This window comes from Lycorma delicatula, chromosome 4 (assembly GCF_047948215.1).
Source record: "Lycorma delicatula isolate Av1 chromosome 4, ASM4794821v1, whole genome shotgun sequence".
Lineage (NCBI taxonomy): Eukaryota > Metazoa > Arthropoda > Insecta > Hemiptera > Fulgoridae > Lycorma > Lycorma delicatula.
This window is the reverse complement of record NC_134458.1, coordinates 71,166,419-71,193,911: the sequence shown is the minus strand read 5'-3', so window position 1 is coordinate 71,193,911 and position 27,493 is coordinate 71,166,419. Positions and strand designations below refer to the sequence as shown.

At 29.6% G+C, this 27,493-nt stretch overlaps 1 protein-coding gene and 1 long non-coding RNA gene across 3 annotated transcripts in view; one reads left to right on the top strand and one right to left on the bottom strand.

Moving 5' to 3' along the window:
• The window catches only part of LOC142323540 (uncharacterized), a 570,462-nt gene that overhangs the window by 393,580 nt on the left and 149,389 nt on the right, over nt 1-27,493 (top strand). The window contains exon 5 of the mRNA XM_075363315.1: nt 16,748-17,031. Coding sequence (XP_075219430.1) covers nt 16,748-17,031 — 284 coding nt within the window. The remainder of the gene's footprint in view (nt 1-16,747; nt 17,032-27,493) is intronic.
• Nucleotides 1-27,493, bottom strand: part of LOC142323541 (uncharacterized) — a 559,373-nt gene that overhangs the window by 391,560 nt on the left and 140,320 nt on the right. The window lies entirely within an intron of this gene.

The window sequence follows — 27,493 nt, the reverse complement described above, 5'->3', positions numbered from 1 at the left end:
TAACAAATGAACCTAAGAAAAATATGATCTTAATTAGGTGAAATCTCGAAATGCTGACGGTGACCTTGCTCTACAGCCTCCCGCGCTTGACCTTTTAAGTTGAAAATTTAATGGTATCAATGTCCCGTATATAGAAGTAATCTGATCAAGTTTGGTCAAAATCGGTCCGTAGTTCTGGAGATATAAGGTGATTTAGAGGCCAACATCAAACACACATGTATATACAAACATTAACATCCGGAAAATTTCCATCCGGTTTTTTAGGTTCCTTAGGTGTCTAAACGACAAGGTCTGGTGAAAACTACATATGCCCAAATTGGACCGATTACAACACTTTACCTTCTGAGCTATAGCACTATCTAGACGGGAAAGTAAATAAGATTATAAGATTTTATGTTTGTCGTATAGTAGAAAAATTTATGCAATCCGTATGTTTTCTAGGTTATTTGTTAAATATAAGACGTAGTTATGTTTGCATCTGTCCGGTAACTTTCCAAAAATTAATCCGACCACTGGACCGTGGAATTTCATATCGATGCAACGTTGTGCTCCGATTCTCACAATCCTTTAAAAAAAGCAGGTTATCAAAATTAGCCTAACCCGCCGGGTCGGTCTAGCGGATAAACTCGTCATCGTAACTCAGAAGTCGACAGTTCTCGGATTCAAATCGTAATAAAGGAACTTACTTTTATTTGAATTTGAATTTTAGGTCGTAGATACCGGTGTTCTTTGGTGTTTGGGTCTCAATTAACCAACACGTCTCAGGTATGATCGGTCTGAATCTGTACAAGACCCCTCGCACGCTACAAATAAGGAATGCGGATGTCTACGGGCACCGAATCGAGAAAGCTGCGTGAGGTATCTGGAAACTTCCAGAATATTCATAAAAAATAAATAAAAATTAGTTTATAATTACTGACAAATACAGACACTTACAAATATATATATAATGATTTTTCATAGATTAGCCTCGAGAATTGTGGATCTTCCTGGATAATTTTTTTTAGATCAACCATTTTTAACAAAATGTTATTTGTTTAGATCTAAAAATTAAAAAAACAAATTTTATAGACAATAGACGTTCTGAAAATATCACTTTAGTAGGAGAATAATACAATAAATTTTAGGAAGTTTTTTCATGTCGATTAATCTTTATATAAGTCTTAAATAATAATAAATTATTTGTAGAAATTCAAAAAAAAAACAGTTAATTAAGAGAATGACAAAATTTTAATTATAAGTTATGAGATTACAGTGGGTACAATTATATCAATCGTAACTTTTTTTCTTTGATACTGTAAATTATTAAAAAGTAATACGAAAAAAAAATAAAAGCGAATCACATTTGCTTCATACACTTTTTTCGCAATACACATTAATTTACTTATTTAAAAATTAATTAATAAATAAAAAGAATATCCAGTTAAAACGACCGATATAATATAATTAAATGCTATTTTACTGCATTTTAACTGTAATTATAGACAAATGATTGAAATATATTGAGATGAGTTGGTCATTGTATTAGTTAACCTTTACTGAGCAAATTAAAAAAGCAGTGTTTTTTTTTTTTAATAAATTTCTATTATTGTTTAATTAAAAATTTTCCGATTCTCTTTCATGAATTATTTAAGCAGAAATACTAATTATATAATGTTTATATCAATATTTTTTAACCTTTTATTTTTCATTTTCATTCTCTCGGTTTAAAAAACATCTTCCAAAAAGATCTGTAATCTTTCTATTGCTTCTCGCTTTCTTGTTAGTAAGAACATGTTTATTACATGTTTCTTAAATACTTCATCGTTTGAAAGTTTATCTTTAAAAATACATTTATTATGTAACTAGGGCCGCCTTTTAAGTTAAAAAAAAAAAAAACAATGAAGAAAATACTGCGCACTTTTGTACGCGTTCGAACCAATTCTCGAAACATTTTTTCCACTCTGAAGTTGATACCTCAAAAACATTGTTTTGGAACGATTCAACAGCTAGTTGAAGTGATAAAAATCGCTGTCCACACATTTTCTGTTTGACAATCGGAAACGAAAAGAAAACTATAAGCCATGAATCAAGTGAATACGGACAATAAGATATTAATCCAATCATTTTCTCCGTCAAATAATCAATTTTTGACGTACTGTATGAGAACTGGCATTGTCATGATGAAGAATGATGCGACGTTTTCGGTTGTTTTTCTTGATTTCATTGATGACTGACAATCAAATTGTTGTATACAATTCAGTATTAACCGTTCTTCAATCCTCTAAAGCGACGGTTGCTATCATCTGCGTATAAATACGCAAATAAAATATTTAGATCAAAGAGGCTTTACAAAGTGTTTTTAACATCCAACTGAGAAGTTATCATTATTATTATTATTATATATGTAAATAAACTTAACTTTTAAGACTGAATTTAGATTAAATCAGACAGCCTGAACCCACACTCACCCGCAGATGTAAAGAAACCGATAAAATACTTCATTGGTTTATCAACAGAATTAGCCTTTCCACATTACTTGCTACAAACAAGACATATATACAAAAATAGTAACGGTAGCAAGCAAACTTTACGCACAACGTACAAAAATTACTATCTCAACACAACTGAACGACACGGAATTTAAAAAAAATCATATCTGACAAAGCGACAACATAACATTGAAAAATAAAGAGTAATCAAAATGTTTTCTTAATAACTTTTCTTTACCTTGGATCTTAATAAACTTGGCGATATTACCTACTAAACCAAGGATAAATAGCCGAATAATATCCGAAAATAATGTTGAAAATTCAATTTCAAATATTTGAAAGTGAATTTAAAAATAAAATAAATAAATAAAATTAAATTAATCAAATTTCGTACAGCCGATCAAAGGAATTAATTTTAATCTGAATTATAACCTATCGTATAACAACATATGGCTGTATATATATATATATCCTTATTCAGAAGATGACACGTTTCAAAGACTTTCATTAGAAAATTTGTAAAAGTTCCTGATATTCTGCTTAAAGTCGTTTACAAAATAAATAAGTCATAAAGAATTAAAGTTAACGTAATATTTTCACTTCAAAGCGCAATACATTTTTATTAATTTATGTAAGTAATTGTGCGTGTTAACTAAAAAAATAAATTAAAATAATAATATTAATAAATCAAATATTAAAAATCACAATAAATTTTTATAGGAAAGGTTTGAAGGAAAATGAAAGGCGCAAGGCGCGAATAGGTTTCAGCTTTCACGCGGGGATTAAAACAAAGACGTGTCACACGAGGTCGTTTTACCCTTTTTATCAATCTTCCGCGCTCTTTTCTTACTTCCTTCTTTTCTTTGTTTGTTTCTTTCCTTGTCGAATGCCGATCGTAAAATTTCATTTTATGTTTTCTTCTCAAACGTGTTGTCTCGTATTACCGGTGATAAATTATGCTATTATTAGTGTTAGCCTGTAAATTTCCATCGATGTTAAAAAAAATTAAATGTCAATGTAGTTATTAAGTTGTTAAATCGATACAGGAAATATTAACAAAATATATTATTTTTTAAAAACAAGAATTAATAAACTGATTTTTAATAACTATCTACAAACTTATAATATTTTATACAAACATTTTACGATGAACAGAATTTCATTGGAAATTTATACTACTCATGTTCTTTGCTGACTTAACAAGCTTCATAATTCGTTTCTTAATAATAGTGAAAAACTGAAAACGGTCTTATTTAATTCCCTAATATTTTTTTCCTGTCAAACCACGCAATTAAATTTCATTAATGATATTTTTCTTAAAAAAACTTAAGGAAAACTAATCAAAATCGACTGAAGGCGGTGTGAAGCACTCAAATAAATCCTAAAAAACCACCTTGCTCCCTAATAATAAATTCTTTTCTTATTTTAGCACCCAGTTTGATGTTTTTCGATGAACGATCCTATCTGTTATTGGCAATTTTTTTATTTCTAGGTACTTCAATCAGGAATGATTAATTTTAGAAGGTAATGAAAATTAAAAAACAAGACTGCAAAAAAAAAATATTGCTAACAAACGTTGCTTTTTAATATAGGATAATTAAAAAGCGTGCGGGTGACAATTTCGTATATAGTATTTTTATGTAGAATAATTTTTTTAATTTATTAAAAAAAAGATATATATATATTAATGTAGCGTATGACTCTACTGGTAACGTAAGGATTCCAACACGGGATCATACACCTAAATCGGTTCAGCCGTTGAGCTGCTACGATGGAACAAACATACATGCGTACGTGCATACACTCTAAATACAATAAACTCCTTTTTAAGCAGTCGTGTAAAAAAAACCAGTAGCTCGTTTTTTTATAATCTTTAGAAAAGAAAAGTACTCGTATAACAACCATTACTTCGTGATAAAGTGATAATTTAAAAAAAGATTGATTTAATATTTCGTGTAAGTACAGTTTATGTGCAGTATAATGTACAGTAATTATAGTAACAAAATAATTGGACTGTGCGTTGTCTTACAGCAGCTTTCCACTGCAGCAGCTATCTAGTCTGTATTTTATTACATGATAGTAACGACCTTTCGCAGCGTTTAATATAAAAGTTTTTTAAAACTTTTTTTGATTTCACCTTTGTTTCTGTGTTCGTAACAGTAGTATCTAATCAAAAAATTGTCTTATTCAGCACATCAAAACAAAACAACTTTTTATTTTTTAACATTTGATTAAAATAGTTATTACTTAAGAAATATCCGGGATAAGAAATAAAATTGGAATATTGTTCGTCGTGAAACATTCAAGTCGATTCGAAGATATTATATAAAGATTAGGCGATTGAGAAAACAAAGTTTTGAGAGAATCTTCGCACGGAGGTAACATCGCCAAAAATAGTATTTTTATCTTTATTTTTTACTTGAAAAAACTTTTAGTAATGGAATGAAATTTTAAACAGAAAAGTGAACGGTAAGTAAAATACTAGCGACCTCGTTTTTTCCAAAGTAGTAGTGAAATGAGATGTTGGTTTTAAATTCACGGACCTAGATGTACCGCGGCTAGTATAATCCTTATTATTTATTTAAGTGTAACGATCGGAGAAACAGTTTCCGTATAATTTTTTTTACTCTAATGATAATAACTTCTTGTAACGTCTTTGAGCTATATTCTTCATTTTTCTTAAACGGAATTTATGACGTAACGAATAACTGTTTAATAATTTCGTACGATCTAAAAATACTTTTTCTTTTTCCTGTTTAGCCTCCGGTAACTACCGTTTAAATAATACTTCAGAGGATGATATGTATGAGTGTGAATGAAGTGTAGTCTTGTACATTCTCAGTTCGACCATACCTGAGATGTGTGGTTAATTGAAACCCAACCACCAAAGAACACCGGTATCCACGATCTAGTATTCAAATCCGTGTAAAAATAACTGACTTTACTAGGACTTGAACGCTAGAACTCTCGACTTTCAATCACCTGATTTGGGAAGACGCGTTCACCACTAGACCAAGCCGGTGGGTTCTACATAGGAGCTCAACGGATCGAAACCTTACTGTAACTTTAACGCTTACCAGTTAAATTTTAATTCTATCAGTCGTTTTACCATTGTCTGTTATTTTAAGAGCACACCTCACACGGAGTCCAAAAGTGACACGGCTACATGTGCAACGTCTCGAACAAGAGATGCAACAACGTGCTGTTCCCAACTAAAAGCCGCACCGATCGTTCTGAACACTTCCTTCCGGATTATTATTAGTCTTCAGTTCATAGTAGCCTATTCGTACGATTTTCGTGTGCTATGAATTAAAATATTATAACATTTTTTAACTCAGTTTTATACTTAACACATGAAACATCAAATTGAAAACCCGAAAACATCAAATTTTAAAATTGAAGTTATACTTTGACACGAATATAAGAATCGCAATTTTCCGTAACAGTTATCAATTACGAGGTGATATAAATTAACAGTGTTATTAGCCTAATTTTAATAGTTTTTTTCACCGAGATATAAGTAAGTAACACTGTTTTAAAGTTTGCCTCTTTTAAATACGTCTTGCTTCCTTTTCTGACCATTATATAAGCTTTTTTAATCGTAATAATAAACCGATTACCTAAATTTTTATTGATAGCATGGAGCTAAATCTAAATCAAGTTAACACGACCTGAATGGAAATAAAATCAGTGGTTGAAGCCGTAGCAGATTAATTTGGTTAGGTTTAAATCCACATTTGTTTACAGAGTGAAAAAAAATCCTATCGGAGGTGCGTGAACTCAAATTGAAGTTACAATACACCCGCTATTAAAAATATAATGATTACGTCATCTATTTTTGAAGAACAATCGTCTCACAACTGTAAAAGACTTTAAAACTCAGCGGTGATGATTTTGAAGTTAACTGTTTTCATATTTCTTTCATTTATTTACGTGAAATATAGTTTCCGTTTGACAGTAATAATAATAGTACATTTTGACTTGTGTTATTTATGTTAATAATAATTTAATTTTGAATTCTGAAAGGATTTATACCTCCGCTACGGATACTGTAATCTCCCATTACGCTATATATTATATGTTTAAATCATATCTTTTCTTTTTTCTTGCGATAAATTTCTATTCGAAACTGATCATTCATAAAGGAATATTTTTAAGGTAAAGGTTTATTATTTATTTTATCGTGCTCAGATATAAGGTCGTTTGCAGACACGTTCTTATAAAAATTAAACATGTCATTTAATGAGAAAAAAGAGAGGTAGGTGGGTTATAATTCTATTTTTGAAGTCAAGATTTCTCCCTTTTTATACAGGCCGTTGTTTTTATAAATCACTACTTGCGTACATTAATGCGATCGGTCTACCTTGCTGCAGCAGAAAAAGTAAATACTGGTGTTCTCCTATTAATAAAGTAAATTAATTTCTTTTAACATGAATTAATTTACTATATGAAATATTGCTTGATTCTGTTTACATATTATTTTATTTAAAAACGTATTAAAAGAATCCAAATAAATAATATTAAAACCAATTTATTAATTTAGTCACACGATAAATTTTATATTTATAAAAAAGATGATAGATTTCCGTAGCGGAATGGTATCTTCTCAGCCTTTAATCCTGAGGTCCCAGGTTCGAATTCTGATCAGGCGTGGAATTTTTCATACGCTACAAAATTTTCCATTTCATATTTCCACGCACAAGCTTCTAACTTGTAAGATTAATTAATTATAAAAAAACAGCAGGGTTTTTTGCTTATAATAGTGCACGATTATTCGGCAAACATTATTATAACAAATTATTAAGAAATGAAAATCCACCTTACCTGCAAATTAAGAGTGTCTCAAGATCTTTCGGTTTGTTTCAAAACCATCATCATGTGTTAAAAATATTATTATTTAAAAATATTATTAGAGTAGTATACTCTACTGATGAGTACATTGTTGGAATGCGTGCAATCATGACTGTGTAAATATTTTAACTGTGACTTTGATTTAATATTTTAACTTATTATAATATTTTTAACACATGATGATGGTTTTGAAATAAACCGAAAGATCTGAGACACTCTTAATTTGCTGGTAAGGTGAAGTTTCATTTTTTAATGATTTTTTATAATTTATTAAATAAATCAGCGGTAATCATGTTTGAGAAATTGATTATTATAACAATCTTAATTAAATTTGTTTAAATTATTTATTTTATGAAAAGAATGAATGAAGAATAAATAGAATATTACCTTGAAATAATTTATAGAGCAGTTGAAATATAGGTGACTCGATCAAATTTGAATTGTAGACGTGTGAAGGAGGGAAAAAGTATAAAATTTTGGCAGGATCTTTTAGTTACGAGATAGGTCCGTATGTCGTTTATTAGAACATCCAGGTTGAGTGAATCTGATAATAGGTAGGAATGCATGCAGGGTGAAAACTGGAGAAGAAGACAAAGGCTGCAATATATAAAACGGAAGAGATTAAATGATTAGCACAGAACAGAATGGAATCAAAAATGAGAACAGAGAGAAGTATAAAATTGTGTATGACTGATCACTCTAAAAATAATAAAATTGGGTAAATTAGAAAATTCTCAATAAGAGAATTTCAATAAGATTCATTTTTTTTAAATGTTCAACAAATATTTTTTTTAATTTAGTTGTTAAAATGTTACGTGCCTTAAAATAATTTCTGAGAAGCCCCTTCTCCCGCCGCACAAAAATCAAAAAGAGTGAAATATACATTCATTGAAGTAGCCTTTCTGTACAAAGAAGAATGCCGCAAACCGCATCCAATTGTCTCAATTATAAATAATGTTAGAGGGGAATGTAAGTTACTTTTCAGCCACCCGGTATATATATTATAAAACAGATTTATATATGTATTTTGCAGTGATTTCACTTAAAACTGATTTAATTTTTTTAAATCTTATTTTAAATGAGAACTGTTTTTCAGCATCATTTATCGTATCGTAATATTTTTTGTGTCACAGACTTGATTTTTGTTGAGAAATAGGTATAAGCTCAGAGATGAATATATGGTTCGTGGAAATAAAATTTAAAAAATAGACTGAATTTTATTTTTGTGAATAATTTATAAAAATTAAATAATTTGTTCTTAAGAAACAAGAGATTATATAGAACATTCCCCTGTTTGGTAATTTACCATAGGTATGAAAATGATCTAATTTTTCGAAGCGAGTGCTTTACATGTAATATAAATAAATTATTATAATGCTTATGTCTGTAAAATGCTAAGAATGGATTTTCCTTTGTTTACATGTTATCCTAGCATTTCATATAAAAACTCAATTAAAAGGCCATTACTTCAATTTGATTCCACTATCATGTTACTCAAGTATCTTGATTTGTATGTTTTTTTTTTTACGTATTATGCATAAACAACAAAACCTGTTTTAATGAACTGCAGACTTAACTTAGTTTAATCAGACTTGGCAATTTATATAGTTGAAATTTTATTTGTCTGTTTGTCTTTATTTGAAATCTAAATTTTTGTGTTTACTGAGGATAAACTTAACAAAAGTAAAATAAATGAATACATAAATTCGTCCATTTAAATAAATAGAATCAATTTAACAAAAACTTTCAATACAGAACAATAACATTTGAAATAAATACAAAATTATTTTTCATTTCGAACGTGGAATGGGGTTCAACCCTTTTTTGTCATAATTTTTTTTGTGATGCTGAGACTGCATTTTAAAGAAATATTTCAAGTGAAAAAAACCACACAAACAGATATTTAAGGTAATATAATTTCAAAAGTTTTTTTCAAATTTCAAGCTGCGGTTCCTCCCCCATTTCGCCCATTTCCCCCATTTCATAAAAGGGTTTTTTTCTGATTTATTCGCTAGGCTGTAATTTAGAAAAAGATTTCATGAGAGGTTTTTTTAACAATTTTCGTATTAACATCCTTTTTTCTAAAAATTTTACTTCCTTTATTAATAATAGGTAAGAAATAGTATCCGGCGAAACATTCAGGTAGTGAATATGCATTTACATAAGTTATATACGGTGAGTAAATTTATTTTAAATTCACCTTACGCTAAGGTAATTTATAATATAATTTTTTCTTAAAAGAATGAAATAATGTGATGTACAGGAGAAGTAAAGTTTTTAATAAAATGCCTACTGAAAACGAAAAAGAAATCAAGGAAACCAACGGAGCAACATAGATATTAACAGTTAAGCGCGCGAGTTATTTATTTCATTATTTGAGTAAGAAGTAATGTTCCTGAAAATTTTAGAATTTGCATTTTAGGGTTACTAACTTTTGTTTTTGTATTCATTACCAAATAATGTTTATTCGAGCAATATTTTATTAACATTTTAAGTAGCCTTTATACAATACATAAATTATTTTACATCAGATTAAATTACGCTTTTTTGTAAACAGGTTTTCCTAATTGTTTCGTGCTTGTCTTTTACACCAAATAATAAGTTTCCTGGGCTTAGACGGAAAGAATTTATTGATTTTCTGACGGAAAATTATAATTCTTGATCTCAGTCTAGTAGTGGATATAAGCAGCTCAGTCAATAAATTAAAGGTCACATCCATTTATTAATTGCGTCCGATATTACATAAATCGGTGTTTTTATGAAAGGCTATTTGTTACAGAGGCTTAAGAATGGCTTTCACTTTATTAGGTAAAACTTTTTTTTTATTAGGAGAGAGCTCAACGATTATTAGGCAGAATTTGTTATACTGTTATATTTCTGTATGATAACAAGAAGTTCAATCAGTTAATGACTACTATTATAATCGGTGTTATATCTTTACCGATGCGTTTGAAGCTTATTAACATGCTTTAAATCATCTTAAAATTTCGAGGGTAGTCTTATTTTGCTTCAAAATGGCGTTTTTTGTTAGCATGAACAATTTCACTTCATTATGTAAATAATCTCTTTTCTAAAAACGTAAACTGTTGAAGAGTGGAATTTTTTAAATTATTTTAGCCTAAATTGACTTCATGTCCGTGTGAAGCGCGCAAAATAAATCTAAAAAGAATCACTTATTAAGAAATTAACAACTAATCGTTTCTCGTTTTCCTCGCACAATTGAACAATTTTTAGATCAATTGCTCGATTTAAATTATCTTTTATAAATTACGTGCTGGACAGTATGAAAAAAAAATGTAATTACAAAAATTGTTCGCAAACTTTACAGCAGTTAATAAAGAAAAATACGTCATTTTTTAGTCCAGTTTTAAACTGTCATCTAAAAATGGAATTTTAAATTTCAAATATTTACTTCAGTAGAGATATTCTCGCGTGTTTTTTACTACATCGTCAAACAGTCACTTCAAAAAAAATTCAGGAGATTTAAAATAAAAAATGAAGGAGAGTTAAAATAAAGCCGTTGTTTCCGTTGATGAGATACTTAGAAAATAGTTCTTTCGTTATCATCCTTATTACTAATAAGGGATGATAATTAATGAGGAAATAAAGAAAATTCATGCTAGATTTTTCTTTGAAAGCTAAAAAGGTTTAATACTTTGAAATTCGAGGTCTTGCCTAAAAACTGAAAACTTTTTTAAAGTTCTCTTCAAAACTTTTAGCCACACGTTTTGTCACCTAAATGCCCAATAAATAAGAAAAGCCTGAGAACACTATACCCGCATAAAAATGTTTTGATATTACATACTACGTTAGTGTATTTCAGTATCGAAAGCTTTTTAATATATAAGTAGAAGTTAATTAAAATTCTTTCCAATAATCGTTCTCGAATTTTAAGTTAAATAGTATAAAAAAGAGATTTTATTTAACACCTTAAACACCCTAAAGAAGCCTTTCCCTTAAATCGAATTTTCCTACCTAAAATTAAACCGGTTTAGTTCCCTGTTAAAATATTCTTAGCGAAAAATAATTTAAGTCTAAATTCACCATTTTTGTATCACGCACGAAGTATATATGTATACACCTTTCCTGAGTTAGTGCGCGAAACGCCGAGAGATAGAGGCTCTTCTCTAGGATTATAATTAATCTAATTAAACCAGCCCCCTCTGTTAAGTTATTTCATTCAACACTTACCAAGAATTGTTTTCTTTGGAAATGATCTTAATAATAAAGGAAAATTTAACTTCAGTGAACAGTATAAAAGTTAAAAGAAGTGAACAAAATACTCGTAAACTGTATAAAAGACATCTAAAACCGTCTTAAGTAAATACAATTATATTCGAAGCTAAACAGACATCTATTTTTATTTACTGCAAGAAATTATTTACTGTGTGAGGACTCTCAAAAAAGCAGGTTATAAAAATTTATTTAAAAAGGGAAGTAGTTTTCTTTAGAGAAAAAGAAATTCAAAATTTAAATAAAAAATCAAATTTTTACCATTTACATCTCTTAATTGAGAATACAAATTCCTGTTTTGTATTTTCACTATTCATATTGTAAATTAAGAGGAGTTTTTTTTTTTATGATTTATATGATTTACTGTAGAGAAAACAAAATAATGATGTGAAAATACATGTGAATAATATATATGAATATGTATGAGAATATACAAAACAAAAGGAAACTATATTGCTAATTTATTCTTAGATTATATCAGCTTGGAAATAGCAAATACGTTAGTAATTAGATGATATATATGTTTTTACTACTAACAATATTTTCAAAAAATAGTCAATTTTTGGGGGAATTAAACGCTAGAAAATATTTATGCAAATAAGAGAATTTTGAAATAATATTTCTTTTCTACACGAACAAAATATTTTGTATTTGCAAACCGACTAAAACTGTGTAGTTTTAGACTCTGAAACGTTTTTGTATGTCACAAAGACAAATACGCAAGTTCAATAGAACTATTTAATAAATTTACGTTTTAAATCACTTTATGAAGATTCTAACTCAACATTTTTGTGTTACTCTTAACACGATGTGGATCAAATGTTTTTTTGATAGGCTGGAATCTTAAAGAATATTGATGGTTTATCCGAATAAATTAGGTATTATTCATCAAAGTTTACAAACCGTAAATACATAAATGCGCAATAGTTCTACCTATGAATGAGGTGTCTGAAGTATTGTGGGTGCAGCTAATAACGCAGTGGAAGGGACAGTGTACCGCGACCATACGTAGTAGATCCAGTAAATCCATTCCCATTCCGTTTGCCAGCTGATCTTTCTAAACTTCGATAAACAATAATGATGAATCATCTGTCTCTTACCTTTCAGGAAATGTTTATTCGCAGTGCGGTTTAACCCGATTAATATTGATAAAAATCATTATGCATATTAGAATACGAGCATTAGATTCAAAACATGAATACAGAGGCAAAATTTTCCTGTCGATCAGACCAGGTGATAAAGGTCCCTAAGTATGCCTCAGTTAACGTACTAAAAGTCGAGAGCCTCATAACCATTCCGAAATTAGTTTATAAACAAAATAACATTTAAGAACAATGTTACTCTTCACTATTTTAGTTGTGGGTCGACGTTATATATTGATTTTGCAGAAAAAAATCATTCTTGTCAATAATGTAGAGCGGAAACTTCTACACAAAAAAGTGGACACATTCCGATCAAATTATAAATAAACAAGATTAACAAATACCTATAAATTTTGATCTACGATAGACAATGCAAAGAATTAAAATGTCATCGATAAATGATACCTAAAAGAAAAACGTTTGGTAAATTTTAAAAAATTTGCTAGATTAAAGAATAACATATAGTATAATATTGTCAGGTCAAACTATTTTCAAATTTGTTTATCAAAGGCCTGCAAATAAAATCCAAATTAAAAAAGTATGCGAATATATTCTTAAGATGCTTATTTATAAATGTAATAAGTTTCGTAGCAAAATATCTTGCCATTTTTTAAATATTTGTAATATTAAAATCATTATATTAAAAAAAATACATTGTGGCACCTTCACTAAGTACAAAAACCAATCATAACTTACTAAAATTTTACGAAAGTAAATATTAAAGAATAGCATGAGTTAGGAAAATTTATTTGCTTTTAGATGGTAATATCAGTTTTATGTAAATTTTAATTTTTGACTGAGTTTTGTGAGCGTAATGTTTGTAAAATACATCAGTGGGCACAAAACACTGAACATAGTTACATAAATAAATGTAAAAAGTTAACAAAAACAAATTTTTATGCTGAACTTAGTAAAATTACCAGAAATATGTATTTTGTTGAATGTTAACCTTCGATTTCATTATTTCAAATAAAAATTCAAAAAAAATTTAATTGTTTAATATAAAACACGAGTTTTGTTTTTGGTATTGATGTAACATCTCATTCTGCCGTTTATTTGTAATCTTATGAAAATGTTACTAGAAGTTTTTTGTGTAAAATCTTCCGTTCTACAACTTTTCTTTGAAAGGTTTTAGTTACAACCGAAAAATAATACGACACATTTACATCTATTAAAAGAGGGCGATTTTACTAGATCCACCTCGATATCTCAAAATTTTTTTGACAGTGAGACTCTTGACTTTTAGTATGTTAATTGTGTCATGCTTAGGGACCTTTTCCACGTGATCTGATCCTTCTCTATATTATCAGAAACGACAATAAGTTCATTATTTTAACTTAGCGACTCCCAAACTTGAGCAAAAATACCCTGAATGTTGTAATTAAGTTTAATTGCAAATTAAAATTACAATACCCGGAACTGCATTTTTATAAGTAATCGTTTTATACCCCTGGAAAATTTATATTCTGAGAAATATTTTTTCTTTTATGTTTTATTTTTTGATTTTGTTTATAAAATTGATTCCTCTTTACACAGTGAAACGATGGATGGACTGCTTAGAATCAGCAAGATAATTTAAAAAATCGGCTTTTCAAATACTTAAATTCGGTAAAAATAAAAGATCGCTTTTTTATTTCAAAGAATTATAACATTTAAATTTTTTTTTTTTGTTTTAACTACTGAACCTTTAAATAAAGAATTATTAATTCATAATGTTGAGTAGGTAAAACAAACATCGAGTCAGATAAAACACAAAATAACAACATCTCTTAATGTGTCGGGTCCAGCACGATCCGCTTGCTTCATCGAAAGTTTCCCATCGGCTGATCATCAAGCTATTAAAACTGAAATATATGTAAGTTAATCCATACTAAACTACTATGATTAAAAGCGAAAAAGGTAAAAAAGTATGATTTTTACCACATAAAAATAAAATCGATCTCTGTAAATTCCTCGTCATTAATATTTTGATTAAAAAAAAAAAAAAAAAAGAATAAATAAGGTCTGTAACCTTATTTATTCTTTTTTTTATGATTTTTTAAAATTATATTCATATTTAGGAAAAAAGAAAAAAGATTATAAATTATAAATGCATACTTATACTCAAAACGGCCGATCTACTGTAAATCGAGAAGATAATATTAATCTATTTTTCGGAATTTTTTTTACATGAAAGATTAATATAAGTTTTACATTTCAGTAAGCAGGTTGACTAACGCAATAAAGTACTTGTAAAATTACCAAAAATTTAAAAATATTTTTGATTATTTCTAGACTCCTAAGAAATCACCTTTTAGATTTGGTTCTAGCTGTCGAGTAACGGTAGCCGAGCTAGGCGTGGTATTTAGAAACTTGGCTTCCATGTTCGTGTAATGAAAAATTTAATAAGAATGCGAATAAGATCTTATAAAATGTCTCTCTGCAACATACAAAACGTCAACGTTATCGATAAGATAAAAAAACTGACCTATAAAAAACTGATACTGTACGATCCAAAAACATTATCTAAAATTTAATTACCGTACTGATATGCTGTAGGTGATCAAGTAGGCAGAACTGTTGCTCAAAGTATTCAAAAGGATATTAGTAGGCATTTACCGATATCCTGTAGGATAACTGCCAACTATCCGATCGAACATGATGTTACCGAATATATATAGTTAAGTTTTTTCCTTAACGAAGTTTATTTTAAAAAAAAAAACAAAGTTTTTTATTTTATTTATATATAACGTATATAGACTTTTTTTTTATATACCTTCCCAATACGAATTTAATAAACAATGTTATGCGTACATGCTAACAGTGTGAGTTCTAAAGAGGGACTTGATATTACATGTTCATTGTAACAAAGTGATTGCAAGACTTTAATGCAACTTAGATGTTAATTCTGAAGATGAGAATAGAAGACTAAAGAAAAATTATACAAGACAAAGGCCTCAACATAACAACATTTTCTAGAATTATTGCATTTTCAGGAATACATTCCAGTAATCGTATTTGCATGTGCTAAATAATATATTCTAACTTATATAAATGTATAGGAATATTAGATTTTCATAAAATATACGTAAAAATTAGTATTAAGTTTATTGATTGCCTTTAAAAACCCTTTAGATACTTAAAGTGTCTCTGGATTTATTCTAGAGTTTGTTTTTTTAGAATTCAACTCTGACGGCATTACCACGGCTGATCAAACCTTGAAAAAATTCGTATCCTATTAAAAATATATAACATGGGAAAATATAAAAGTCAGTAATGTGAGAAGATAGATTTAGAATAAAATTGCGATTAATATTTTAAATTTTAAGCTATCTGTTTATGGATTGGGCAAGTTATAATTGGGTTAATTAAGAACTTTGGAATCAGAGTTTTATTAGCGGACTGCATTTTTTTAGATGAATTGAAAAAGAAAACCAGTGAAATAAGATATTACAAAGACTTAAAAGTAAATCAATAATTTCAAAACATCATAGGATAAATCGTTATGTATATTTTATGCAAATCATACGGTCCGTTTTCGAGTTATTTACTCTTAAACTCTACTGTGGATAATATTTAATCAGATAATTGTAAACTTGATACGTAAGATAGTAGCAAATCTCTTGACAAATGTTCAGTAAATGTTCAGTCGGTTCTCACTGTCTCCTTATACTCTGCTTATAACTCCATGTAACACTGTACTTGTTTTCATAGCAACACGTCTTCGCGCTACTTTGTCCAATCGCGTTTTTTATTAGACTAAAGGCAGATTTTTGTCGCCGTTACGTTTAAGCGAGTCTACATTGCCTATTTAGCTGTTTGCTTGCTGCTTGAAACATTATAGATTATCGGTAATCGATGTATAGAATTTTAGGGGTTGAAGGAGGCGGTAGACAACGCAACAACGCAGAAGACCAGTTCTGCCTTTGTTAAAAGTCAGAACCAAACTTTAAAAAGTTTGTAGTATACTAAAAAATAATAATAATAATAACAATATCATATAATAAATCATATATTATAGCATGGAGAATTATTGTAATTTTTTACCATATATATATTTTTTTTTTACAGGTATATCGTGTGTACATTTATTACTACATGGTCGAATCAAGAACAGTGTATCCAAATTTATGGAGAGTAATGAATCTAATACACATATTACTGATACTAGCTCACTGGTTTGGATGTTTTTATTTTCTACTTTCGGAAGCTGAAGGGTTCCAAGGCGATTGGGTGTATCCGTACAGACCAGGCGACTACGCCACGTTAACGAGAAAATATCTTGGATCTCTTTATTGGTCCACGCTGACGCTGACAACGATCGGGGATTTGCCGACTCCTGAAACGAATGCGGAGTAAGTAAAACTTGTCGCTAATATTTTATGTAAAATGTAAATCTATAAACCTTGTACCGGTTAAAATGGAATTAATATTATATTTCTCGAGTAGGATAACGAAGATCTAAAACTTTTCTTGAGAAATGCGTCGTGTATGTTTAACAAATAACTCAGTTTTTCGACTAAAATTACAAACGAAATTAAATATTACAGCCGAATATTGATTAAATTTATTACAAACGTAACGATTCAAAAATCATCAAGAACTATTTAACAAGTTAACTGAAGCTCAGAAGCGAATACCCGATAGTAAATTTGAAACAGTAAATTTAAAACAAGATTTAATTTTAATGTATAAAAAAAGAATTTTTTTATTCCCGGTAATGTGTTCTTCCTTTAATTTACACTGATGCGCACGTATATTTTTATGGATTTTTAAATATAAGATTCCCTACGGTAAATCATCTCTAGAAAAGTATATATTTTTACCTAAAATTCGTTAGAACTTGAACGGTAAGAGTCCGCAGAGCTGGACGGACGGCGAAGTCAACGAACTATGCTTACAGTTCTAAACACGAACTTACCTAAAAGTGAAATGAAAATGAGAAAAAAAATTAAAAAATAAGCATGAAAACATTATATTTCAGTTCAGTTAGATTTGTAATATAGAATACTTTCAAAAATATATGTAATTTTGTTAGACAACGTTTTTTTTTCCATTTTATGAACCGTGGGACTCAAATATGTCATTTTTTTTAAGGTGACTTTACGAATCGGGCCGCTAGATAGCAGTGCTTGATAGTACTTGGTATCGTAAAAAAACTTGACAATGTACTTTAAATAATAAAATTTAAAAGAAAATATACTACAGCTGGTTTTAATAGTAAATGCTCTTATGTAAATGAAAGTACTGAAGATGAAACAATTTTTTTAATTTCCATCCCTTCTTTAAAAAAAAAAAATAAAAGTATTACTTTACAAGAGATTATATTGGTTTTATTGAAAAATTAATAAATAAAACAGAAATAAATTCGATCGGAGAAGTTTTTATTCTACAATTAGAACTATTTGAACTAATTGATTTAATTTTGTATATATAAATGAATGTTTGTTTGTTTGTCCCGTATGCGTTCCTATACCATTATACCATCGCTATGAAAATTTTGTGAGTTGTGCGCACGCCCACGAAGGTTTCTGAATTAGTTTGTACCCGTTAGGTGGCGCTGGGGTGGAGATATTTCCAAAAATTATATTTATGGTTCCGTTTGACTCATATTCAGAATATATATTAGTTACATGAAAAGAAATATTTTTGCAAAAATAGACCTGCTAGGTGGCGCTGGTATCGAGATATTTCGAAAAATTGTATTTATGGTCCGATTTTTTTCATATTCATAACACACTAATTACGTAAAAATAATTTTTTTTAAAAATGGACCCGCTAGGTGGCGCTGGGGTTGAAATATTTCGAAAAATTGCATTTATGATCCGAATTGGCTCATATTCAGAATATAAATTAGTTACGTGAAAAGAAATATTTTTGCGATAAAGGGAAGAAGGGAAAGAGAGAAAGAGGTGAAAAGGGGAAGGGCAAAGAGGGACGAAGGAAATGGTTAAATTTTGTGATGTTCCGTAATGTTCAGTTATTTAATGTTTTATCAAACTTTCATTTGTGTTCATTTAATCTATATATATATATATAGAGTATATATATATATATATATATATATATATACTCAAGTCTAGCAATAACGAAGCATTGCCGGGACAGCTAACAACAATATAAAAAGTGTGTCCACGGATACGATAAAAATCAAGGGTACACTTACGAAGTAATAAGTGCAATATTACATCACGGATCTACGATTCGTGAAGATCATTAAACTAGTTTTAATAAAAAGGAAAAATATATGGCATGAAATGAATGATATGACTATCAACAAAAAAAAAAAATTGGCTGTAAAATCAAAAAATGTATTTTTGTTTTTTTCTAAAAAGGCAGTAAAAAGGCAGTAACGAAACTGTTACCGGCCCGATTTCATTTATAAGTAATCCATATCACATTTACAGAAATAATACATTTCTTATAAGTATTTGTTGTTTAATAAATGAAATCGAGCCAGTAAGAGTTTTGTAACAAGGTTTTCTGATTTTTGCTTATTATATGGAACGCTTAAACATTATTTATTATCTATTATTGTATATTACATATATTTAACATGTATTTTTTAAACTTAATTCTAAATTGATAAACAAATTTTGATAATAGAAATGTAGTATTTTACCGTTTTTTATATCAGTATCATTTTGTTAAAAACAGTTTTATTTATATTACAGAAATTTTTGTTTGTTCAGCGGAAGAAATGATATCTGCGAGACTCTTACGTACGGTTTACAATTTCATTGTATATTTTTTTTTTTGGATATCACTACGTTTTGTAAGACTATTCTTTTATTTTTTATGAATTATTGATTGTTATCTTATGAATTTATTATTAAACTTTATTGCCTTTCTAGAAAAAACAAAAATACAGCGAGGCATTCGGGTTTTTAAACCGTTACCATCAACATCAGTAAATATTAAGAATTAATACATTTTAGAAATAAAACGACTGAACTCTTAATATAGATAAAACAAAATACGAGTATAAAATAATCATAATAATTAATAAAGTAAACAATTTTTACAAAACATACGAAAAAACTAACTGTTCATAAAATAAAAACAGCTGTTAACTAAAACCAGTTTTAGTTAAAAGCTGGTTTTCGAAGTTTCGAAAGTTGAAAGTTTCGAAAGTTGAAAGTTTCGAAGAACTTTCAACTGCTAACATTATCGGTCAAAGATTTTTAATTTTGTTTTGTCTTAAACTATTTGATGTTTTAAATGAAACTATTTGAAATTGAAACTACTTATTATAAATGAAATGTTGTAATGTATAAACATTTTAACACTTTTTTAAAGTTAACTTCGTCTTCTGTAACCAAATTAACCTTTGCTAGGAGCTTAATATCTCTAACTAAACGATTAAGGGATTTTCGTTTTTATCCGCGGAATCCTTCTTCTCTCTTCTCTAATTCACTGTTAACAACCCATCTAATTTGTGATAGTATTCTGTTTTATTATTTTTTAAAGTTCATTCTTTGTATCTTTTTTACTTTCCGACTGTTCATATTTTGTTGCCGTGAATCACTTCGTTTTTTATTAATAATTTTTGTTTAACTACCAAATCTGTTTGATGCTTGCAGCGTTCTCGTTTGAATTAGTTCTTTCTCTTAGCTTGTACCAACCTTATTTTATATGGCCCTTACTAGTCTATTTGTATCTTACTAATCTGTAATTTTACGCTCAAGAAAATCTCACAGTATTAGTTCTAATATCAATTTCTTGTTATACGGTGTTGAAAAACAAACATCTAACGGCTTAAAAATGAAATACAGACGTCGCGTTTTTACAAATTAAATTTTAATTGTTCGAACAATATATATATATATAAATGAATTTTATATTGAGCAATAATTATTAGGTGTACTTAAAAGTTATGTGGAATCGATTTCGGAAGCTCAACATATTCGCGATTCCTGATGGAATGTTTTCAGCCTCTTCATTTTGTGTCTTTTAAAATCATTCACTGCGACCGGTTTCGTGGTGTAAACAACTTTTAAGCCGCTCTCAAGAAAATCCTGAAAAATAAATATCACAGAATAATTTTTTAATTCACAGCAGCCACGGTCAAATGCCCTAAGTGTGCTATAGTAGTTTCTTCCTGAAAGCCATAAGTTTACCGTAAATTTTTGGACAGATTAACATGTCTTTATAGCGATCAGTATTCTGCTATATATTGATATCGTGATAGTAATGTTATATAGTATTTTGTAGCATCAGCAGTAGCATTCATTATAATATTCATATCGCGATCTACAAAGAAGTAAGTCCAGATTGTACAAGACGATGAAAAAGCGTATCATCGTTCCCTTCAAAATACACACAGGCCGTTAACGAAGCTAGCAGTAAATTTCAAACGCTAAGTAAAGGTGACTCTGTTAATTAATTAATTTCAAGTGTAAGTACAAATATTTTTTCATCAGAACAAATCGAGCGCAGCGTTCAGGGAAGTTATTACGACAGATTTAACGGGGCAATAGAAATATCAACTCTATTATTTATGCTTACTTATCGGTGTTCGTATTACATAGATTTTGAAGGAATTGTATTAACTCGTTAAATATGATTTTTCCATTCGATCTGTATATCAGGCAAAAGAATTAAATTGCGAAGAATTATTTTTCCTTGATCCCGTTTGTTATTGTGTAAGTATCATAACCGTTTGTACACAACCTGAGCAGTCGCCTCCCGAAAAAGGCATAGCCATACTCAAGAATAACAATCATATCGTGTCAGCCTTACTAAAAGAAAAAATCGGAATGAATTAGCTTTACTGTAGCCGACTTTAATGAGATTAATATACTGTCATGTAATCATCATGCCCAGCTTACCACAATGCAGGTGATATTCTGTTCGGTGCTAGGATCTTTGTGAAAGCAAATCTTATTGTTATCGCTTATATCTAAGATGTTTTATATTCGTAACAGCTGTAAAAAATACCGAGATATATAGTGTAAAGCAGTGATTTTCAACGTTTTTAGATCCACGATCCCCAAAATCTAAGAAAATGATATAATGAATAATTCGCAACCCCTTCAAACTAACAAACTAATGAAATCTGTTTAAAAATATTTAGCTGCGTTGATAGCAACGGGTATAAACATGTACGTATGAAGTGAACAAACATGAGCGATTTACTTTCCAACTTGATGTGTACGACCTCCTTGTAGTTTATTCTGCTTGCGTAACATTCGCTGTGAGAGCGTCATGTCCGAAAATGCATAATATATGTTTGAACACATCGGGCTCTCAGCAGTATAAAAGAAGTGTAAGGGATTGCAAAACGTCAGTTAATTTTGAACGCGAAGCGTGCGTCTGGTCCCTTTATTTAAGTTTGTAAAAGTGTAGTTTTAATGAAGAAAATAATAATAATTGAGGTTTTCGTTTTTTAGTAAGAGGTCAAATGGTATGGTTTTTCAATTAGATTCTTATGCTAAATGGATAAATTTGTGAAAAAACTAAGTGAGCCATCTACATCCAGTGAATCGATTAAAAAGACAAGATTGTAAAATGACAGTTACTTAGATTATAGTTTGACCTCATTGGATGGAAAGTCACAATGCGTCGCTTGCTTTCAAGTCCTAGATGAAATCATGAAGCTATCAAAATTAATTCGACACTTAGGAAACTAAACATCTGAATCATAAAAGCATATCTTAAACTTTTTCTAAAGAATATCACATACTTTGACCAATCAACAAGCTTCTATTTGTAAATAAAGCAATACGGATAAAAGTACACTTGAAATAGCTTATCTCGTAGCGTTAAGAGTAGCTAAGATGTCCAAATCGCATATAATCGCAGAAAACCATATATTACCTGCTGCAGTTGATATGATCAGTGTCGAACGTGCAAAAATTAGAAAAAATTACCCTTTCTAGCCACGCAGTATCAAGGCGCGGCTGCTGATGTTTGCAATCAGATATTTCAACAAGCGAGTCCAAGTAAATGTTTTAGTATTCAAGTTGATGAATCAACAAATATTCAGTTCATATGTTTTGTGAGATGAAAATGCGATAGGGGGAGATCTATCAAAGAATATTGTTTTACAAATTAAGACCTGGTCACGCAACAGAACAGTCTTCCTGATTTTTTTTAATGAAAAACTATAACATAGATCGGGCAAAATGTATTGCAGTATGTAGTGATGATACAAAGGCGATAACAGGAAAGGACAGTGAATTTTTGAAAAAATTAAAAGATCGTCTTATATCAAGGACGGAATGGACGCACTGCTTCCATTACAGACATCCTCTTGCCACATAAAAATATGCCGGAAAATTTCAAACAAATTGTTTGTTAAACTGTGAAAATGTTTAATTTTTTTAAAATTCAATCGTTGCAGAATAAGTTGTTTGCTAAATTATGCGATTAAATGGGCAAAAAGAAAACAGTCTCTTTTCCATACAGAAGTAGAAAGTTATCGCGGGGTTAAGTGTTAACCCGGTTATTGGAATTGGAAGATGAATTAATAATAATATTTTTTCAGGATAAACAAACGCCATTGTCAATTTTTTTTACAAAATAATGAAGATATGTTGCTGTTGGCTTACTTATTTGATGTATGTGAATTCACAAGATTGTGATAAAAACATTTTATTAATGTCAGACAAAGTTCACGCTTTCATTAAGAAGCTCGATGTCTGGGTTATTCTCCTTCAAAGCAAAAAATTTTGATATTTTTCACTCGCTTACGCTTATATTCAGAAAAGTTTGGATAAAGAAGACTGTATTATTTACCGCAGTTTGGATAGCATGAAGATGCATTTGCGTGAGCTAAAAATTCAGTCGGTGGAGTATTTCCCGGAAGATAAAAATGATTTCTCGAAGAGATGCGTACTGAATCCATTTAGTGAAAACGTTGTTGCAGCTGCTAAGTTACCGGTTGAGATTCACGACCGCCTCATCGAAATGTCTGCCGATAAAACGTTTCACATCTGAAGATTTAAATATGTTTTGGCTTGCTCGTCGAAGATAATATGGAAATTTAGTCGCAGAACTAGTGAAAATATTAATCCCTTTTGCCACATCTTACCTCTGTAAAAATGGTTTTTAGTTTTTTGTTGCGGTAAAAACTACATATAGGAATCATCGTTTATCACTTGAAAACAATTTCCTTTTGTGTATTTTTAACATAGATCCACGTATGGAGAAATTTTTAAATGAAAAACAACGCAACCACCCCATTGTTTTATTTTCTTTACATGTGTACTTATAAACCTAAGTAAAATGTTTAAAATAAATACGGTTTTTTAATAAAATGATTCCATTATTGTTTACGCGTAAAGTTTATGACAATTTCGCTACCTCCAGGTTGAGAAACGCTGGTGAAAGCAATAATTTAACGTAACACTTTTTGTTGTGAAACAACAAATTACCTCCATCATTTTCATTTATAATAGGAAAATACATATTGTTTTTTTCTAAATAAAATATTAGTAGAATATAATATTTACTTAAAAATTAACAAGCATTCATCACGTACAGACTAAAAAACGTCTAACAGCTAAAATAAAATTTAAGTTGTAATATATTCATGGAAGTCGATGCCGCTAACTAAAACAAATGTAACCCTATTAAACTCCACAAACTCTCGTTATCGCGTAACAAGTAACATTTTCTTTTAAGTATAAAACTTTATATTAAAAGAAAATAACACCAAAAACTTATTTATCACCATATTTCTGTAATAATAAATCAACTATTTTTATTTTACTGTGATATCTTAATAGAAAAACTTAAATACTACACAAATTTAGTTTTATAATATACTAATATGCAGTTTTATAATGCTTCAAGACGAACAAATCAGAAAATCAATCGGTATGTGTTACTCGATCAACTGAACGGATTTGAATAGAATCATCCTTAAATGTTGGCCAGGTTGCAGGTTAACTCACAAGCTGTTTTTATCTGGATAGATTACAGAGTTCTTTTAGCAAACAAAACTGTTTTTATTCAATCTCGCTAGCCTAAAACCCACTGAAATCCAAACTCAGATCGTCCATCACATACTAATGCATCCTCCTTAAACAAGATATTAAAAAAATAAAAATATATGTTATATGCGTACGTCAATCCGATTGACTGACGTCAATCCGATTGATTGTCCTCAAACCAATCAGTCGGATACCCTATCACTAATAAACAAAATTTAAGTGTTCCGGTAACCGTTTAATGTTCTTATGATAGTAAATTTTCACAAAATCATTTTTAATAAATTAAAACGGCAATTAAAAATTCCGTTACCTTTATTCACCGATGAAGTTTCTGCATCTTAATTGACATACAAATGCTCCCAATTATCTAATTCCTAGTTTATTGCGAGCATTTTTAATAAAATGTTCATTTCTAATAAACTAATTTTAGACGCTCTTTCTTTGTATGATATTCTATGTGTTCTTGAGTTGAATTTGAGGTGAAGAAATTTTTATATTTGTTAAACTCAAGCGTTTTGACGAAAGATAATAAAGAATAAAAATTATAGACGACTCGCTTCTAAATTATATGTGAAAATTTTATTTGCGACGGATATTTCAGTGGTAATTATATAATTTATTATTCAGCATAGTAACCGGTGGCGCATTCTTCACATTTTATCTGCTGCAGAAGACGTTGATCTAGAGCATACAATTTCATTAAAACCCAAACCCATTTGTACTGATTCAAGCTACAATGTAAATTAAGTACATACGTAAGTACGTACAGATGTCACGTCGAAATTAGTCAAAATAGATTCAGGGATGGTCAAAATGGATATTTCCATTGAAATCTGAAGACCGAAATTTTTCGCGATTACAATACTTCCTTTACTTCGTACGAGGAAGTAAAAATAGGACGGCTATCACTTTCAACCATTTTTATTGTAGACAGCGAATATTTATATAGTATACGGATCATGTAATATGCTGATAAGATGGCTATAAATAATCTGTGACAGCGGCTGATTGGGAATAGAAATGACTTGTAGAGTAACAAGTTACGTAGTCATATAATTCTGGTTAGCTGCAGTTAAAAGTACATCGATATCAGATTAGTAAAAAAAAAACTATAAACTTTCTAACTTGTTTTTATTTTATTGCAAATTAAACATTTTTAATACACCGACTCTATATTTAATCTATCTTTTAAGAGAAATGATAAAAAATTGAGGTTATTTGTAACTTTGGTTTATATATTAGGTACATAATCAAACCGTTATAGAGTACATGACATGAGACACGACTCCCCCCCCCCAAATAAAAATTGTATAGATGTTCTTAAGAATAATAAGGATGTTAAATTGTTAACTGAAATACCGTCCCGTGACCTTTTTCAATGATCTAAATAAAATTTTAAGTTATGTACCGAGCCTACCGAAAGCCAGGTTCTTCAAATAACGCATCAGGGACTTGTAGTATAAATGACAAGTATACTACTTAATGAAAATTATTACTCTCCGAGAATGAGAATCCGACTATTGTCCATTTAACGTTGCACCGTTTAACGCTTTACTACCGTAAAAAAGGTCGGGACAGATAGTGTGAAGTAATGAATTAGTTTATCAGTGTCTTGGACTCATAGCATTATAGTTTATTATTAAAGTACTATAAATGCTACAGAATACCGAAATACTTTGGGTCTATCAATTTAAAATACTTAAAAACGATGACCTTATGAAAAATATGTAGTCTCTTAACCAAGAAGAAATCTTGCGTGCAGAAAAAAAAAGGTTTCTGTCCTCCTAAATTTACAAACAGCTAGATTACTTACCGTATCTGAAGATATGATCAACGTTGAGATAGAGTCCAGATTGCAGTCACATAGATTTATACGAAAAAAGAAAAATAAGAATGAAAATGTTACATTTTATACGATTTTATACTTTCTTTAAAATCACATCATCGCACCAATTATGTAAGACGAAGCCTTTACTCAAGGGTTCGCGGAACCTGTCGATGCTATGGACTCATATAAACTTCAACTTTAAATTTAAAGACTCGTCACATTATAGGAGCTTTATTTCGCCTCTTCATTATTCTTTCCTATCAATTTTTAAAAAATATTTTCATTTAAAATAGGAAAAGAATAAACCCTCAAGAACCGCTTAAAAAAATAAATATCTAAAACTATTTGCTCTTTTCAACTGTCAGCCGTATCGTAACTTTAAGTAATTTAAAGTGTATAATTTTTCACTTCGTTGACTTAACATTTTTAAACCTATATGGTATCATTTTTTCATCGCTTCATTTATAAAGATAGGAATAAAAACTATTATTTTTTTATAAGACGGGAAGGGTGCTTTTTTATAAGCCAGGAGACCCCCGCTGTGTTGGTTATCCTCATGGATATGAGAATAATATTGATAAATAACAACTAAAGTCAGAAAAGCTCTCTTTCATCAAAAGTTTCCCTCGTTTTTGAAATAAAAGCTCATGCTATAGACGAACATATCCCTTTTGGTTCTCCTTTCCACTACCCTAGAAATACTCTGTATCTCGTAAAGGAGTCAAAGTAGAGAGCTGAAAATCGGATATGTTATAAAACGCATAGTGTATTATTTTTATGTCGAAAAAATAAATCAAAAACGGTATTAGGTCGTCATCCAAGAGGAAAAAATCACAATTTCACCCCAAGGGGTGATCTATGGCCTGATCTACGGCTTAAAACCTTCTCCCGGGTAATACAAATGTATTCTGGAAATTTGAAATAAATCGGTCGGTTTGTTCTCGCATGATGCTGTTACAAACGAACAGAACCGCCACAAACTTTCGCACTTATACGCGTATATAAGATGCTGATTTTAAATTGTAAAGTAATCGTCAAACCGATTTGATT